The sequence below is a fragment of the Siniperca chuatsi genome, linkage group LG12 (assembly GCF_020085105.1).
Source record: "Siniperca chuatsi isolate FFG_IHB_CAS linkage group LG12, ASM2008510v1, whole genome shotgun sequence".
Taxonomy (NCBI): Eukaryota; Metazoa; Chordata; class Actinopteri; order Centrarchiformes; family Sinipercidae; genus Siniperca; species Siniperca chuatsi.
This window is the reverse complement of record NC_058053.1, coordinates 12,899,208-12,918,257: the sequence shown is the minus strand read 5'-3', so window position 1 is coordinate 12,918,257 and position 19,050 is coordinate 12,899,208. Positions and strand designations below refer to the sequence as shown.

The 19,050-nt window shown below is 40.2% G+C and overlaps 1 protein-coding gene across 4 annotated transcripts in view; it reads left to right on the top strand.

Annotated features, from left to right (window-relative positions):
* Nucleotides 1-19,050, top strand: part of igf2bp2a (insulin-like growth factor 2 mRNA binding protein 2a) — a 51,080-nt gene that overhangs the window by 20,185 nt on the left and 11,845 nt on the right. For all 4 annotated transcript variants that reach the window (XM_044217946.1, XM_044217945.1, XM_044217947.1 and 1 more), the window contains 6 exons: nt 7,362-7,410; nt 9,423-9,474; nt 12,165-12,228; nt 13,600-13,887; nt 14,417-14,551; nt 17,642-17,764. In XM_044217946.1, coding sequence (XP_044073881.1) covers nt 7,362-7,410; nt 9,423-9,474; nt 12,165-12,228; nt 13,600-13,887; nt 14,417-14,551; nt 17,642-17,764 — 711 coding nt within the window. The remainder of the gene's footprint in view (nt 1-7,361; nt 7,411-9,422; nt 9,475-12,164; nt 12,229-13,599; nt 13,888-14,416; nt 14,552-17,641; nt 17,765-19,050) is intronic.

Here is a 19,050-nt window from a genome sequence, read left to right as displayed (position 1 = left end):
ATGTATGTTACACTCGCAATTAATTTTAATGAATCAATCAGAAGTGTACAAATTGAATACTGTCTCTGGTTTCCTACTATTAGAAAGGCGTAGTTATTTCCAGGAAAAGTCTTGGAAATTATCAGGAAATTACAGACATATGATAAATATGTTTTACACAACCATGCATAAATGGAAAACAAGACATTGTGGGTTGCAGTATATGCTATATACTGTATATAATGTGCCTTTACATACAGCCTATGGTAAAATGGGGGCTGAGGAACTGCTTCAGGGGTGTTTGTCCTTCTGGAAGACAAATAGCAACAAATCTTTGTGGCTAAAGGACAATAACAATGCATAGGCACTTCTGTCATACAAATCCTGTTATCTCTGCTCCACAACAATGGGATGGGCCTTAGAGAAGTGCTTAGGAGCACTACACAGAAATGGCCTGAGCTCCGACTTAATCCAGCAACAGAGAGTGGGACGCAGTGGGAGCGCCGCCAGAATTTGAAAAGAGGAGCAGAGGGACATCTTCCACACAGTAGGGTCTCCTGAATATTGTTGACTTGTTGCTTCCACTCTGAGATTTCAGGGCATTTAGGCGCTTAAGAAGAAAGGAGAAATTTGGTTAATTCAGATTAGATGAGTTTGTGTATTGGTGTATTAAGGACCACCAGACTATTTGACTAACCCACCCAAACTGGCCCATAACACATAGTGCTGCTTCACTTCTAGACTAGGTATAAATTAGACTGTTCATCAGCACTAATCGCAATAAGATGTAAAGGAATAAGAACAATGCTGACGTATTTGTCAGCTTAGAGCTTTACAGTCTTTACAATACTGATGATGTTAGAGCAACAGGAGCTCACATACATGCACATGTAGCTGATTTTCAGATGATCACATTATACTGCACTCAGCACTGAAACGTCAGACCACTACATAAACGAAGCAGACATTAGTGTTCCTTAGACAGTATATATCACTGGATTTGTAATATGATCATGTAATAGGTGCATAATCACACGCCTCCAGTGTGATTTATGACCGCAGAGGTTTTCATTTCCTATTTTATCTGTATGGTATGGCTGTGATGAAGGCCAGATCATCTTTCATTTTGAAAGTCATCAATAACCTTCTGTGCAATATGAAGTCTTCAGTACTGATGTGGACTTCCTGGGTCTATTGTGTCATGAAGAGTGGATTTCAGCAGGGAACAAAGCGCTTTGTCAGGCAGATACAGAAGGAGGGAGGGGCGAAAGATTTCTGTTTTTCTGGCGTAAGACTGATCCAGTGATATTGCTCATCGTTTTATTACAAGGAATGAATAATCTCTTTAAGCATTAACCAGCAAATATGGTGGTTTATAATCTGAGACTTTTGCTCTGAGAATCAGTGTGTGAGAGTGTTGACAGCTAAATGGACACAGGAGAAAGGAAAATGACAGTTAAATGGAGAAAAAAACTTTATCAAGCAGGTGAATTTTCCATGTAGAAACAATTAGGTGTGAGGTTTCTAGCAGAGGTGACTGTGTGTGCAGAGGTGTTTGTGGGAGTTTTGTGAGGCAGTGTGCTCCGGACAGGCACGGTGGACTGAAAGGCTATTTGGGAAGTCTTTTTATTCATTCAGAGAGAGCCTCCCTGCTGGGCACAGAGCAGCGTGCCTTGTGAGCTGTCTCTGACAAGCACAGGCATCCACACAGAGCAGGGAGGGAAAGGTAAACAAGGCTTTTAAAGGCCTCATTAGACAGAATCCTTGAGCAGAGAAGGAAATGTTTAATCATTCACTCCTGTGAGTTTCTGTTAAAAAAAGAAAAGAAAAAAGGTTTTGCCCTCATTCAACGAACTCTAAAAGATCTCTGAAAAAAACACCCTGTGACTTTTTTGTGTTACGGTTCTTAATGGCTTGAGTGACTTTGATTTTTGGGAGGGCTTTTTAATAACAAAGTACCGAGTTTGTGACAAATTGAACAACCATTATGTCTTGTATACTGACTTGAGTGCGTAGGAGATTTTTCAATGTCACGTGTGAAAGGGACACAGAAAGAAAAATTAACTGGAGCTTCTTCTCCCGTGAACTTTATATTTTACAGGTCGTACACTTTTTATTAATCTGCACACGCCTTTTATTGCACTATTAAGTTTATCTAGTCTATCAAATCTGTTAAATGATGTAATACAGAAAGCTTTAAAAACACTCTCACATTTGAGCATTTGGGAACCGTATGTGTAACAAAATAATCTAGGCTCCAACATTCATTTTCTAGCCTTCCGGAGCTTTTAACCACATCTCATGGTCTTCTTCAGCGAATGGAGCATGACACTCCACCACCACAACTTAAGTACCACACTTAAGTACAATTTTGAGGCACTTGTACTTTACGTGAGTAGTATCTGCTGGACATAAGTGTAGGTCACGTGATAACAACTGCTCATATGTGGTAGTTTGTCGTCATATCTCTTGATTTAATAGATAATATATCCCACAACCTTTGACTCACAGTATTTTGTAAATGAATCCTATATTTGAGATTGTGTTATGTTTTATGTTAATTTCAAGTCTATCATTTGTTGTGGAATTTTTCCCAGACTGTCCTAGCTGTTGACGTCTTGTCCCACCACTTTTCTTTGCCTCCACCAAAGAGAGTTTCATTTCAAAGACTTTCCGCTTTTGTACTGACAGACACACGCTCTTTATTCAAACATCTCTGTCCACATGCAGCCCTGTGACTCATGCATGCTGGACTCCAGTTGGAGCTGAAATTATTCAATGAAGCAAAAATAAAATGTTGCTCAATAAGTTTCTAATTTGTATTATTTTTGTTATTGAGTCATCTGCTGTTAATTTTCTTAATTAATTGATTGTTTGATCTATAAAACATTAGAAAACAGTTTTTAAAAGGCCATCACAATATCCTAGAGCCCAAAGCAATATCACCAAATGTTTTGTTTTGTCTGACCAACAATTCAAACCCAGGGGTATTCATTTTGCTGCAATGTAAAAGACCAAAAAAAGCAACGAATTATCACATTTGAGATCCTGGAACTGTTGCATTTTTGGCACTTTTGCCTGAAAAATGACTTCAACGATTAATCATTTGTCACAATAGTTGGCGATAAATTTTCTGTCGATCGCCTACTAGATTAAGCAAATAATCATTGCAGCTCTATGCCTTACAGTTCTTCAAACTTTTTGACATCCAAGTGATCGCGGCAGGTAGCCAGCTGAAACTCTTTGGCTCAGAGACACAAAGGTGTTAAATGTTGATCAGAAGATAAAACAAAAGCGATGAGAATACTACAGAAAACAAAAGGTTTAAAGTGTATAATTCCTCCACACAGCTTATGACGTTGTTGTTCATCTTTAGGAACACTGCAAACTTCTGGCGGGGGGTGAATACCCTCTTTCTCACCCCGCTGTCCGCCCGCCCTCTCAGAGGTTAAAATTCCTTCGACTGCTCCGCATGTATGTGTGTATTAGTATGCACGCGTGTGCGCAGACACACTTCCTTACCTCGTGCAGGTGGGTGCAGTAAATATTAGCTTTTCAAATGAACATGGCCACCCTCAGATATTTAAAGGCAGAAAATTGAGAGGCTTTCTTTTTTTCTCTTGGCAGGCGGCTCCAAACCAACAGCAGACAGCTTGGTTACATTCAACAAACATTAAGTAACCATTGACTTCAGTCTGTATCTTCTACTGCAGTTCATTTTAGGCTTTTTGGAAAGGGAGGAGCTGAGAAAGGGCGCTGGGTTCACCTTGAATGCAAACAAACAGATATTAGCAGATACCGCTGGGTTATTCCCCGAATGTAAAGCAATACATATGACCTGAGGACATACAGCTGATGTCTGCAGCTATAAACACTGTAGACAGAGAATAGTATATGTTGCATTGCCTCTCCCTACCCTGGAGACAGACAGACAGACAGAGAGCAGTGATCTTATGGTCAGCCAGCGGCCACAGACATGCTGAGAATGAGACCTTGAAGAACTGTCGGGAGGCACTGTCACTTTTTCCGAGAGATGTCCATTCAGGGAGCTTCCCCTGCATATTTCAGAATGACAGACAAGCAAGTGGCCTTTTAAACATGTGTAAGATACACAGAAGGAAATAAAGAAAAAAGAAGTCTTGCTTGAATAGGAAGGGATCCTCGTGTTGAAGTGATGTAAAGATAGTGGGACAATATTGATAAAGAAAGCCTACAGGTTACACCAAACTCTGCTCTGTCCTCCAGGAGTTGAGTTCACCTACACCACCAACAGTGGATCCGCTAATGTGCTTATTAACTTTAAACAGTACACAGGACGGCATTACGGTGCTGTGGTTCAGCGTCATGTGGTCTAAAAGTACATCAAGATTACAGTTGACAGGAGGTTGTTTACTACGTTGAGAAAGGTGATGTGTTTTAGTGGTTTATCGGTTTACCTTTGTCTGGATGCCAGTTGCCAGGAGAGATATTTCATCGAGCCACTCGCTTTTAGCCACCATCAGTGACAGAAACCATGCAGGCGTGGACACACCAGGAGTTTTCAGTTTTTGTTTTTTTCTCTGGGCATTTGTGTCCACTGTTAGTTTCTGCAGGACGCACATCACAGAGGATTAACTATAACTTATTTTTCCTGTCATTTTATTTATGAAAGTATTTACCTTTTCATTTACATGTGAATCCAAACATTTTCCGCTCTAAACTTAATGTCTTTATAATGTTTGTGATTTGTGACTTTTTTGTGATTGCTTGCCTTATAATCAAGGCAGACTCTGGCAGGGTCATTCTGTGTCAAATCAGATAGAGGTTTTTGTTTACATTTTAGATTTTGTTCAAACTTTATGTACAGCATATGCTATATGCTATACATGCTTGTTAAATTGAAACAAGACAACATAGAAGGAACTTCACACAGAAAATGTCCACATATAGACACCTTTTCACACAAATTTTCATGGACCTAGGAATGAGTCCACATCACCATTTTGGCATCTCAAAAAGGCAACAAATTGCAACCTTTGCTTGTCATACTTGCCATATATTGGATTCTGTTTATGTTAGAGCCCCTGGAATTTGGTATAACATCAATCAAATACTGTATTTTAGCTGGAAGGTTGGAGACTCCCATATGTATATACTTTCGGGGACTGCCTGGGGCCCCAAAACCACCCATTTTGTACTTGTTTTCCATTTTCAAGGGCCAGTAATAAAAAATATTGCATCTGCTTGTGCCTTTCAATCATTTGCATCTGTTGTACACTGTTTTGTCTGTTCCCTTACCGAATTTCATGACTCTAGGAGTTAGTCTGAAGATATTGAACCCTAAAAATGGCTTCCCGCCTCAATGACAACATTCCCTGGGGCAAAAAACTGCAATTCTCAAAATTCTGCGAAAATATTTTACAGAATTTATATTTTAGTGTCAAATAGCATATGCATAAAGTTTGAACAAAATCTAAAATGTAAACAAAAACTTCTGTCTGATTTGATATGGAACGACCCAGCAGTCTATTAATTTACTCCTAAATATTTTAACAAAAGTGCTTAAAGTTCAGATGGATGAGTCAGAGAGAGGAGAGTAGAGTAGAGGGCTGTCCCAAATCCATCTGACGTTCCTCTTCTGGGTTTTTTTTCCCTCCAGCAGCACAATCAGAAAGAGTCATTCATTCATGTCCAGCTGCCAGCTCGGGTCCTCTCATCCTCTCCTTGCTACTGACAGGAAATTCAGATCTGCGGTCTTTTTGCGTATAGACCTGGTCGGAGAGAAAGATGCAAAACCTAGACAGAGAAATGTGTGTTAGTATGTGCAGGAATGAGCTTTGTGTGTGTGTGTGTGTGTTATATGCTTGCATCTGTGTGTTTATATTTCCTGCGGAGAATCCTCCTGAACTTAGATCCACCTCTCATCATCGCTTCTTATTACCGTTATCCTCCTCCACTTAATTTCTATACCTCCGCCCTCCACTCTCGCTCCTGTAATGCCTCCTAATTGTGTGCTGAAATGCTTCTTAAATGATTTTTTTTTGGGATACTGTCGCTCAGCAGTGTGGCTTTTTTTCTCCACCAGCCTCTCTGCTTTTTAAATCAGCAGCTCTCATTGCGGAGCTGGACTCTCTCACGTTAATGTAGTTGTTAACAGCTTGTGGTCACGGAGCGGTTTGTGTGGTTTTGCTGTTTGAGCTGACACGCTCAGTGGAGAAAGAGTGGAAGGCTGTGTAGAACGACCGGGCGGAGAGGGACACTGTCCCATTTATACGTCTATCTATATATCTTCTCTAACTGACATATTTTAATAAATAACTAAAAGATGTGGTTAAACCAAGCTTGTTCAAATCCTCATCATCTTGGTGACTCTGGGTTTGATCATCTTTGTTGTTAATCACAAATCAAATTCACAAAGGAGCAAACAGTTGACAGGCAGACAAGTAACCAAAAACAAGGACAAACAAATTGAAATGAATGAATTGAAAACAAGGGTGATACTTTGTCTAGGAATAAATAAAAATCTTGTTTATTGGTTGGTACAACTATTTTTTTCTTTCTTTCTTTTGTGCTCATACCTAGAATTCGAACCAAAAACACTTCCTTTAATGCTCAGATTGCTTCACTCAGGAAGAAGGAAACCCTTTTTTAAGGTCCAATAGATGGCTGGAATTAAAACCTAAGCTGGATATTACAGTACCAATACTATTTTTATCTAAGCACCTGTGACTTCATCTTCAGTTGATTATTTTTCATGTGAATTTTCAGCACTAGTTTTCCAAGTCAATTTCATCACTTTTTAATTTATCTGTGAATTGTATGACTTCTACCCGATTTTGTCACTTCCTTCTTTCAGGCACCAATCACAAATAAAAGTGACAGCTTTGTTGTTGTTTTTTTAATTGTTTCTGGGGGGGTTTCTGATAATCTCTAATCAAATTGGTTTGGCTTTATCAAATGATGTGTCCTCATTCTGTGTAGTCAAATTACAGCCATTTTCATTCATATCTGTCTTTTGTGTCACTTCCACATCTCACAGTGAGAGTAGAAAGAAAAGCACCTATAGGAGGGTGTTACTGAGAGTCACTAGCTGCTGTGTAATAAATGTCCTCACCTACACACCTACATTTCCTCCAGCACTTCTGCGACAGTCATTTGATTTGTTATACTGTCTAATGAGCTGTGGGTGTTCAAGTTAAGGTGACACTGACTGTTAAATTACATCCAATACATTCTGACTTTACATTTCTGCCTCCGAAACATCTTTGCTTCTCAACTGTTGAACATGTATATCATATATATGAGTGAAGTTTGGCTTTTCTGTAAATACAACAGATGAGTTTGTGAGTTTGTGTGGTTCAGGTCTGTTAAATCCACTCCGTCTGTGTCTCTCATCTCTGCAGGAGTCGGAAGATCCAGATCCGGAACATTCCCCCTCATCTACAGTGGGAGGTCAGTTGTTTGTCTCTCTCTGTGTGTGTGTGTGTGTGTGTGTGTGAGAGAGAGAGAGAGAGTGATGCCCAGTTGAAGCGCCAGGTAGCACATAAACCAGTTTCCCGACAATGAGTCACCAGCTTTTATACTGTATTTCTCTGTAGACTTCCGTGTTTGTGTGCATGTGAATGTGTGTTTATGTCTGTTTCTGTGCTTATATCGGCGTCAGTGTTTGTTGCTGTCTGGATGTCACTGTGTCTGTGTGTCAACATCTGTAACTTTGCAGGGGTCCAAGTTGTTTTTCTCTGTGTGAGTGTGTATGTCGTCATGCTTGCCAACTCTCCCATTTCTCTGGGTTTCTACTATATTTATAGGTTGTCTACGTGCTCCTAGAAAACTCACAAAACTTCTCAGACCATTAAGAAATTTAAAAATATCAACATCAATAGACAAATCACTTGAGTGGCTCTCAAATCACTGTTTGTTTGACAGACAGAAGGTTGCCATATAATTATTTTCCATAACTTTTCAATGCGGACTGGCAAACAAAGGTCCAAACCAAACCAAAGGTTGCTCATTTGGCTAAGTGACTGTGTCTCTTCAGCAGGTCCATCTGGAAATTTAAAAAAACGTTCTATTTATGTCATCTGCCTATTGACAATTATTTATTTGTCGTCTTCTAGTAACCTTTCAATAATGATAAAAGATACATTTGCAGTGGTTGAAAATAACTTAGTCCACTTGCTGAAATACTGTACTTAAGTAGAATTTCAAACCACTAGCACTTTACTTAGTATTTCCATTTTATGCTGTTACCCTTCTACTCCACTATGTTTCCACCACATTCATTTGACAGTTGTAGTTAGTAGTTATTTTGCAGATAAAGATTTTAGAATATGATGCATTGTTATTGATTAAACTATCCAGCAACCTAAAATATAGTTAAAATTAGCTCCACCTCGACTATCTACAACATTAAAACACCACTATATTAATGCATCTGTAATAGTTATCCAAGAGTTTGTTATATACGTATATTTGCAGTGGTAAATAAAAGGGGCAGTAAACCCTACCTAATTTCAGATATTCTATCCAGCCAGATCTTTATAGATGAATAGATGGACCTATAAGTCTCTATATATCAATCTCAGAAACCTATCTTAAATATGATACAATCATTGTGGTCTTTATCACAGTTGTTGTTAATCATGTTTGATACATAACAGAATAACAAAGTTGGCAGTTGTGGATTTAAGTAAAACTTCAAACCCCATTCTGTAATTTAGTATTCAGTATTTCATTTATATCCAGTAAATGAACAGTTTGACTGTGACTTTGTGTGTTTCTCTGATCATGACTGTAGCTCTCTGCCAATTTTACAGATCATTAACATTACTAATGTAAACAGCCTTTTAACAGCACCACAAAACATTAATGATTAAAATGATAGTTTTGTGTGTTGTCCGTGTATTAAAACATTACGTCACTTCATAACACATCATGTTATCATTTTGGGAGTTAAAACAAATTCCACTCTTGTGCTTTAAATTTTGAATTACAGATTGACCCTTTAAAAGGCATTTACCAGGCTATTGTGCATAAAGTCCGTTCATAATTTCTTCGTAACTACTAGCTAGTGTCAAACTGATTTACTAAATCAGGTTTCACCATTAGAAACTTATAGAATGTCTCAGCGAGTAAAATGTACATTTGTGTAAATCAGTTGCTAGGAAACATCTGTAGCTGCGTCCAATCGCAAGCAAACAACTATATAAACATATTAGCATTATTTATTACAAATGTCAATGGAATTTTGAATGAGGTTCTGAAATTCTGGTTTCACTTCGGCTCCCTAGTACGCTCCCACTTGCTGCGTTGTTACTTGAACACTGGCCCACATAAGTACTGTGTGTGTGTTTGTGTGTGTGTGTGTGTGTGTTTGTGTTTGTGTCTGTATCCGTGTCCGTGTGTGTTTTTGCATCAGTGGCCGTAGTTGTGTCTCTAACTCGCGCTCTCATTTCTCCCTTTAGGTTTTGGATGGCCTTCTAGCTCAGTATGGTACTGTAGAAAACGTGGAACAAGGTACAGAACTCTTCTCCCCGTTTGCTGCACATCCCATCATCATCATGCTGGCTCCAACTGTTCAATGCACATGTGTCTATTTAGCAACACACGCACAGAGACCTCCCAGTGAGTCAAGTCTCCCTGTGTGACTTGACTTCCTCGTTACCATCATCCCACACACCCATTATCTAAACATAACCCATTTCTGCATATAAATCAGCCTTTATCATCTTGTCTTTCTGCGTGCGTGTGTGAGTGTGTGTCTCATAAGTTTGACCCAGGGAGAGCAGCGTTTGAATTACATGCAGCCCCTATAATAAGCACTGTGAATTGCCATGTGTCCCATTGGCCTCAGCATATGGATTGAAGTGGGCAGACATGGCAGACATCCAGTAGTAATGTGTCAATGTGTGTGTGTGTGTGTGTGTGTGTGTGTGTGTGTGTGTGTATGCCTGTATGTGTTGTTTGGGGAGGTGCGTCGTGGTAATGGGGGAGGACACTGTAGGCGCCTGTGGTGAGGCTTTTGCACTGTCTGATGGAGTATGTGTGTGCTTGTGTGTGTGAGCAGGGTAGACAGCACCACAGCTATCCGTAGGAACTTTTCGCTGTCTGCACACACATGCACGAGTCATGCACACACAAATACTCACACACATGCACGCACGGTGTCTCTCTGTGCGTCAAACCAGCCAAAGACAAACTACCACCCACTGTAGTCATGACAGGTGCTAAAAGAGAACCCAGCAGAGAAATTATTCCACTCAGAGTTTCCCAGACGCTGCCGTAAAACAGCCTACTTCATCTGTACCAGACACCAGCGCAGCGTTTCCTCTTCTTCCTTCCTTATCGCTCTCCAAGTTACAGTCGGTGTGTGATCAAAGAGAGCAGGGAGCCAGCTCGCTCGTGTATCTGTCCCCGTCTTAGTCGCTCTGTGTCTCTGTCCAACTTCCTGTCTGCCTGTCACTTTTCTCCGCCTGCGTCCGTGCGCTCTGGTTACGGGGTGAGGTTTTGGAGGAGTCCCATGTTCTTGTGTGGCATGGTGAAGGCTGCCGGTGGTGGGGCAGGGCGGGCGGGGCAGGGCAGAGCTGGCTGTGAGCGCTGGGGCCGGGCACCATGCCAGGCTCTGCCCACTCACCCTCTCTAAGCCAGCTGGGCACTCTCATGGGTTTTAACCCTTCCAAACCTGCTGTCCACCGTGCACTTGCAGGTTTGGAAGTTTTCGTTTTCACTGACAGAGAGACTCGGCATGATGCCTTCTGCTTTCTAAAAAGCTCCCAGGAAAAAAGTAACACTATTTCTGTGTTAGTGGCAATTACCTCGAATGTCTTGGCACATTTATTTTGGGGATTGTCATTTTATTTGTTCATGTGGTTAACTTGCCAAACTTTGAAATGGAGTTTATTAGCACATTTTTTAAGATATCTAAAGCATCTGCAGTGAATGTTTTTTCAGCAGGCTTTGGCATCAGCCCTCTTAATAAAAGAGCTGCGGTTTCTATATTGACTCATCATTTTGACATTTGGCAGTTACACAAACAGAGATCCATCGTTGACAAAGCAAGAAATGCCATTTCTCTTCTGACAGAGGCCTTGGTTGACCAGAAGGCATTTCATCAGATATAAGACATACTATATTTCTTTTTTTCTTACTATCACTGTTGCTGTGGCTCTCTCCACCTACAGGTACTGAAAGTTAGACTCTTCACAGGATGAATAAGATTATTGGAAATGAAGCAAAATCCAAGCTGAAGTAGAATTAGATAAACCAGGTTAAGGATATCTGTATTGTAACACTTACATACAAAATTACATTACATACAAAACAATCTCTAAAAAGCATTTAATATGATAGGCAGGTGATACATTGTTTATGCTCACTGACAAGATTTTACAGTCCAGCCTCACCACTCAGTATTTAGTATTTTTTAGTTTTTAGTATTTGTCCTTCACTTTAGGGCTAACTAACAATTACTTTAATTATTTGTTTGGTCTATAAAATGTCCAACACATTCCAAAACCTAAAGATAGTCTGTTTACTGTATCACAAGACAGCAAAAAGCAGAAAATTCTCATAATTGAGAAGCTGAAACTGGGAAATCTTTGTAAATTTTACTTTAAAGGGACTTAAATTACTAATCAGTTATCTAAGTAGTTGCAAATTAATTTTCCATCAATCAGCTAATTAAGTAATCGACTCATTGTGAGCTTGTTTCGTCATTGCGTGTGTTGTACACCTGAATCAAAGTCACGTCGCTGTTCAATCCTTTGAAGCATGTTTGGTTGCAGCGGGAATCAAACCCATAACTGTGGCGTAGTTGCCTCTGCTCTGAGCAGTACAGGACCACAAATCTTACCAAGGTGTGTCTCTGCTGTGCACTGCATTGCACTTTATCACAGATTACTTGCTTTGTTTAGGCCGTTGTGTCGAACTGAAATCCGTTATTGTGCAAGCGGCAGAGAGGCTATTGTGTTTCACAGCTCCCGTCTGTAGAGGCAGCAGCGGGGTCTGGAGGGAAGCCAGCGTGGTGATAGCTGTAATGGATTCACACAGACAAGTGGCTCTCTGGGTCACCACGGGAACCTGTGGACGCGTGTCTAACTCACCTACGGCAACCAGAAAGACCTGCTAGGTGCATGTGTAAATGTGGCCCGGATCTTTGTTTGCTTGATCTCATGTTTTTGCTTTTCCCTCTCTGTCTTGATTCACAGTGAACACTGATACAGAAACAGCAGTGGTGAATGTTACGTATGCAACCAAGGAGGAAACTAAAGAGTAAGCAGCACAAAAAATAACTCTGATGCAGCCAAGTACCAAGAGTTTGTGATATACTTGCTTACCAGCTACACATATGCACAGACAAGTAGCAGCAACACAAACAGCATTGTTCACATACTTGTCTGTGTACTGTGTGCGTACCTGGAGGATTAACAAGCATATCCACATGGGTCAAAGCAGGGCCAAGTCATAGTCGAAACCAGAATATCCTCCTTGCACAACGTGTGCTTAATTAAACATGGTGACACCCAAGGAGGTTACTATTTATTAATGTTAAGATGACAGCAGAAAAAGAGCAGCAGCAGTGACAGCAACTTCTCTTAGAGTATACATCCACCTTAAGCTGGCTAAATGTAAAAATGTATCTTTTCCTCTTCATGGCAGCCCTCTGTCCACACTTAGCCTTTATTTTTCTCACCCATAAACTGAGCTTTTTGAAAGTGGTCCGCAGAGTGGATAAATCTTAAAATGCTGGCTTGACTTTTTAGTGTGTACAGGGAAAACAGAGCTTTTGCAAAATGATGACATAAGCCTGCCCAGTCACTATCAGGGGGGTGAGCAGCAGTAGAGTTAAAACCATGTGTCTCCTCTAACATTGTCAATGATCAAGCAATTTAAATGTCAATATAGCCGATCTGTTGTTAGCTGTATTTATAATGATTTTGTCAGATGGCGTCACAATCATAAAGTAATGATTTGATCCACACCACTGGTGTCTATAATGTGAGCTGTGACTACATGAATATTTCATATTTGTTTTGTTGTCTGATGATAAAAACAGAAAAATATGTTTGTATAGTCGTATTAAAACACAGCACAGGTGATCCACAGAGGTTAAACCAGCTGAGACTCAGCAGACAAACTGGGCTGTCCATCCCACTCCTTACCAGATGTTAATGCTGTGATGTGCAGTTTAGTTAAGTTTGCCGACTAAAAAGAGGACAACAAAGAAGAGATTGAGCCGTTTTCGTATTGTTAAGACGTTTCAGTGTGGATGGAAATCTTTTTGTAAATGACCTCAAAACATTACGGCAGGTGTGCGTTGTTTTAAAAATAAGCCAGTTTAGTGTGGACATAGTCTTAGTTTCCCTTTAAAACTTTCTGCCATTGTTGCTGTCATTGGTGTGCTGCTGATGTTTCTTCACTTACCTCACTAATGAGGTACTGTCCCGAATGTTCATGTGCTTAAATGCACCTTGCAGATGCTTAGCGTTAATTTCTTACACAACCAGTGCTCAGAAGGAATGCAGGTTACATGAAGTAGCATCATGTACGCACGTAGTTAAAAGCAAGTATATCAGAGGCAAAAGTATTTTTAATGTTTAAATCATTGTAAATGAGTTTTGCAAATCCCCCTCGCCCCCCCAGAGCCATTGAGAAGTTAACAGGACACCAGTTCGACGACTACTCTTTCAAGGTGTCATATATTGTGGATATGGATGCTGCTCCGCCTGACGAGGCTCCCCGCACACGACGCGGGGGCCGGTCGTCCCGTGACCAGGGTGCCTCTCAGCCCGGGCCTTCAGGAGAATTTGGCGCTCCACGGCGACAACATGACTTCCCCCTGCGTATGCTCGTGCCTACTCAGTTTGTGGGAGCCATCATTGGCAAGGAGGGCCTCACCATCAAGAATGTCACCAAACAGACACAGTCCAAGTAAGCTACTCTGATGAAGACTCTCACATTAGATCTCACCTGGTTCCTGCTTGTTTTTTTGTTTTTTTTGTCTTCCCTGTTTTGTTCATGGTTTTATTAACTTCTCAGACAGCTCAGCTCTAATTTTATTAAGGCTTGAATTAATTAAGGCATTTTGGAGCTGTATCCAGGCTTGCATTTGAAGATCAGTTGTCTGCGATATGATGCAAGATAGCACACCATAAAAGCTTCACCTTGTCAGATTTTGGAAATGAGTAGCCCAAAGTATTCATCGGTAGAAGATGGCATGTTTACTGTTGCCTTATATTTTTCTTTTTTGAAAAACACCATCCAATTCTTAAGTTATTTCTTCTCTTTACAGCACTAACTTTCTTTCTTCGTGTTCTTTCGGTCTATAAGGCACAATATAACAAACTTTATTATTGATTAGTACGCAATGCAAGTAGATTTTACTTTCTTCTACTTCTACTTGTCTCTGTCCTTCTCTATGTTGTGTTCATCCCTCTGTCTGTCTCTCTCTCTCTCTCAGGGTGGACATTCATCGGAAGGAAAATGCAGGTGCAGCAGAAAAGCCCATCACCATCCACTCAACTCCTGAGGGCTGTTCCTCCGCCTGCCGCATGATCCTGGACATCATGCAGAAGGAGGCCAACGAGACCAAGACGTGAGTCTGCACTTCAACATACTTAAACATTCATAAATGTGCATATAAACACACTCAGATGTGCTTATGCAGAGCATGTATACACTCCCGCAGGGAGATTAGCCATAATGTCTGCAGGGCTATAATCTTATCCTTTAACCTGCCTGCACACCTTTTAATCTCACTGTGCATTCTCTCGCTTGGACCACTAACACAGTAAACACAGTGCACACGACACACTCACATAGGCTAACACGTGATCGCAGCTTAGCATTTAAGAAACGAGGCCAACATGTCTAATTGGGCTTGACACTTTTAACAAGACACTGCACCTTTTAAACTCTTTGAGCTTCTGCTGGATCTGAGCATCAACACCCACCTTTAACACATAATACCAGTGTTTGCCTTCATTTATTTTTAAGTGTGTTGTTTGTCGAGGGAGCTACATTACCCATGGTGATGTGAGCGCACAGTCAATGTTGTTGGAGATACAAAGGCTAGAAAAAGACATTTGCTTCATCACGCTTAAATTAGTTGTGTCAACGGTTGTTTATTTTGTCGGTTGTTTCTGGTGCCCAGTGTTTTGTATCAGTGTGGTCTCCCTTTGAACCACAGAATATTTCAGGCTGCTGGATGGGATGATTAAAGCTATTGAATGCATGTAAAAACTTGAGCATTGGGTCCAAATACACGTTTTCACCTCTTGCTGGTGAAAAAACCTCTTGCAGCTAGCCTGGCTATATCTTGTTTCATGTGTACAAAAACATAAGTGTAAAAACAACCATTTGTTGTTTTATGTTTTAGTTTGTGAGCATTACAGTTGCTGGTAGGCTGATGTTGTTACCTTTGAAGCTAATCAATGCTGGCTGTAGCTTCATATTTACTGTACAGACATGAGAGTGGTATCAATTTTATCATCTGACTCTCTGCAAGAAAGCAAATAACCGTATTTCCCAAAATGTCCAACTGTTCATTAATGTTTGGAAATGAAGAAAATGGGTTCAAATAAATCTAATTACACCAGCGTGCATTACGAAATGATTGAGATAAACGTAAACCATATGGAAACAGTAGTAAGTGGGCTGTAGCTTTAAATGCAAAATATTTTCCTCTAAATTAAAAACCCACTTGGAAGGCAGCAAAAAGACAAGACAGCTCAAAACATCTAGCTCTTGTTCCTGTTGGGTTTGAATGCAGTTGTTGTAAGTCGCTGTAGTCAAAAGCATCTGTCAAATTTATGACATGTAATGTAACAACAATAAATCAGTCATATGGTCTCATCCACCTCAATCTGTTAAACCATACCTCTACTGCGTGTCACCGCCCTACCCTTCCTGGGTGCCACACCTGCAGAAATAAACCTGTCTCCTCAGCTGCTCCACACCTTGTAATTTCACCAAGTAGGCCCAACACCCAGTGAAACCCAAACCACCTCTAAACCCACAACACTGTCATCTCCCCATACCTGCCCCACAGCTCACCCCAAACTAACTTCACTTTACAGCAAAGATCAACACTCACAGATTATAACATGCCCCGACCTGCTGCCCCCATCCCCTACCCACCCACACACACACACACACACACCACCACCAAGTCTGTGACCCAGCCCAAAAGAAACCCCCAGCATCTGGTTATCCTCCACCATACCCCACCACAACCTTAATTCACACTGACACCCCACAATTGTCCCACAGAGCAGAAATATAGTGTTATAAATATGTTATTTTCTACTAATTTCATGAAAGTTTCCTGGAAAGAACTATGTAATTTGGCATAAGTTATAATTAATTGAATTAATAAATGAATAAAGCTTTTATTATTGTGTCATGCATAGAACTATGCCCAGCCAACTGAATGACTTTCACAATCAAATCTTCAGGCCTTTGTTGTCTACAAAAAAAAATTCATGAACCAAAAAGCAAAAAAACATTTACTATATAATACTGGAGAAATCAGAATAAATAGTTAAATAGTTCATCTGGCCTCCTCTTCCAGGTTTTTGAGACAAAGTTAGAGACTTAAACATCAAAATTAAACAACCATTCAAACACCATCTGTACACCAGAATACTTCAGGGTTTTGTCGAGCCATTTCATGGGAAATTAAGTCTCTTAAATCATCATAATTTGTACAGTACAAAATAAAGTGGGACTCACTTTCCACTTCACCCAAATTACACAGCCTGCACAACCAGTTTCCCTCCTGAATATTTTTAAATCTGCCAACCTCAATAGCAAGAGGAAGAATACCAGTTCTCAACTGTGACACTTTTAGATAAACAAGATGTAACATTTGATTCATTTGATTGTTTGATATGAACATATGTCCTTCATTTTGGCTTTGACAAGCAACATTATTATTAGAAACTTTATTCTTCATGTATGTTAAATTGCATGCTTGCCTGTAGACAAATTTTACACTTTTGCATGTTCAGTTGTGACAGGTTATGCTAGTTTAGCAGTTAATTAAATTCAACAACACTTTGAACACTGTCACTGTTTTACCTATAATTACTGCCAATTTATATGGTTCTTTCCAGGAAACATCCAAGGAAAATATTAGGAAATTATGAGGAATTAAACTTAAGAATCCAGGAACTTATCAGGTTTTCATTTGGTGACGAAAAACTGATGTAAATTAAATTTAGAAAAACAAACAATGCAGGAGAAAATCTGCAGTTTTACTGTTTTCACTTGCTTAGAGGGACTCCAGCACATTATCAGCAGATCATATTTGTTTTCACCCAGTTTTTCTTTTCACCTTCTGTTACCAGAAGCATTTTGTGTCGAAACTCTTGTCACAACAACTTTTGGGTGCATGAATTCAAAACCTCTGCTACAAAACTGGTTTAAATTGATTTCCTTTTTTATCTGTTAAAATATGTAAAAACCACAAAGGAACCATCACGTACACATCACTAAATAAATGGCTCGTGTCTTAACATTGTGCCCGGTGCTTACAGCAGCACTTCCAGCTGGGCAACTATCCACATTCCTGTTCATCTCCATCACACCATAACATTCCTCACACCACATCAATGACACTCAGCGAAACTTATCTTCTATCATCTCGCCTAACCTGTGTGTGTGTGTGTGTTTGTGTGTGTAGGACGGAGGACATCCCTCTGAAAATACTCGCCCACAACAGCCTTGTGGGCAGGCTGATTGGGAAGGAGGGCCGCAACCTGAAGAAGATCGAGGAGGAGACAGGGACCAAGATTACCATCTCCTCGTAAGTTGCCTTTCCTCGCTGCTTCCGTCTACTAGCACCTTCAGGAAAACAAATACACACTGGATTGTGGCATTGTCGAACAGCAGCATTTATACTTTCAAAGACTGTTTAGACTATTCCCAATTTAACCAATGCACAAACAACAGGCAGTGATTTCAACTTCTTGGTGTCACACCTTTCTCCAACAGCTTTCCCAGCATGTGGTTTCACTTTACTGAGTTGTTATATAACAAATGTGAGGAGTTAATTACAGCTCCTTCACTCCAGAACATGATATTACAGAGGTGGTGGTTACACCCCATTTAGCGAACCGTGCTCACCAACCTCCATTCATTTAGGGCTAATGAATTGCTCTGTCTCTATGAGCTCTGAGGATGTAATGAGCCTTGAGAAAGAGACAGAGAGAAGGAGAGAGAGAGACGAAGAGCGAAGGAGAGGGTGCTTTTGAGAAGAGGCAATTTTGATGGTTCCTTGAAATCCTGTCAAAGTGTCCTCCACGTCCACCGACACAGAGGAGAGAATAGATTGGTTCTGCTTGAAAGTTATCATTTGTCCAACTTCCATGGTAACTGTGGTTTAATTTGAGACAGTTTGAGTCATGATTTGGCTGTTGCACAAGTGATAAGATCAAGCTAAATATCTTGCTGCAGTGTTTTTACACTAATCTTTTTAGTGAAAAGTTTTTCTCTTCAAATAATTATAAGCAAAGATGGATGAATCCATTTCATCTGTATACACGTCCCCACAAACTAGGTTTTTAAAGGCCCTTGAGGCAAATTTGTGATTTGTGATATTATAAATAACATTGACTCTACTTAAAGGGGTACTGCACCGATTTTACACATAAAGATGAGTTTACTCATCATGAGGAGTACTTAGCCTGTGAAGAGTGTTGTACAATACCTTCTGTGTCTTCTGGGACCCTGAGGATGTCATCAGGTTTATCTGCTTTGCAAACTACTGTTTCCCAAATAGCGTTCACATCAACATCCAAGTCATTAATTACGACTAGGCAAATCAGATTTTTCTGAATGCTCTGATATATCTGACTTAACACAGAAGTGTCTGCAAATCAAGCAAACGAAAATGTCTTACATCAGCCAAAGTCTGTCGTTCAATGTAATTAAACCCACAATTAATGGATATAATGTTATATTTTAATGCGCTGTATATTTAACTTGCACGCAACCAACTCTGTCATCAAACAACCGTCTCAAGTTGTCAGATGACATGATTGAGTCGTTAACACAGGAATCTTTTCCATCTCTACCATCTGTCCCATATGA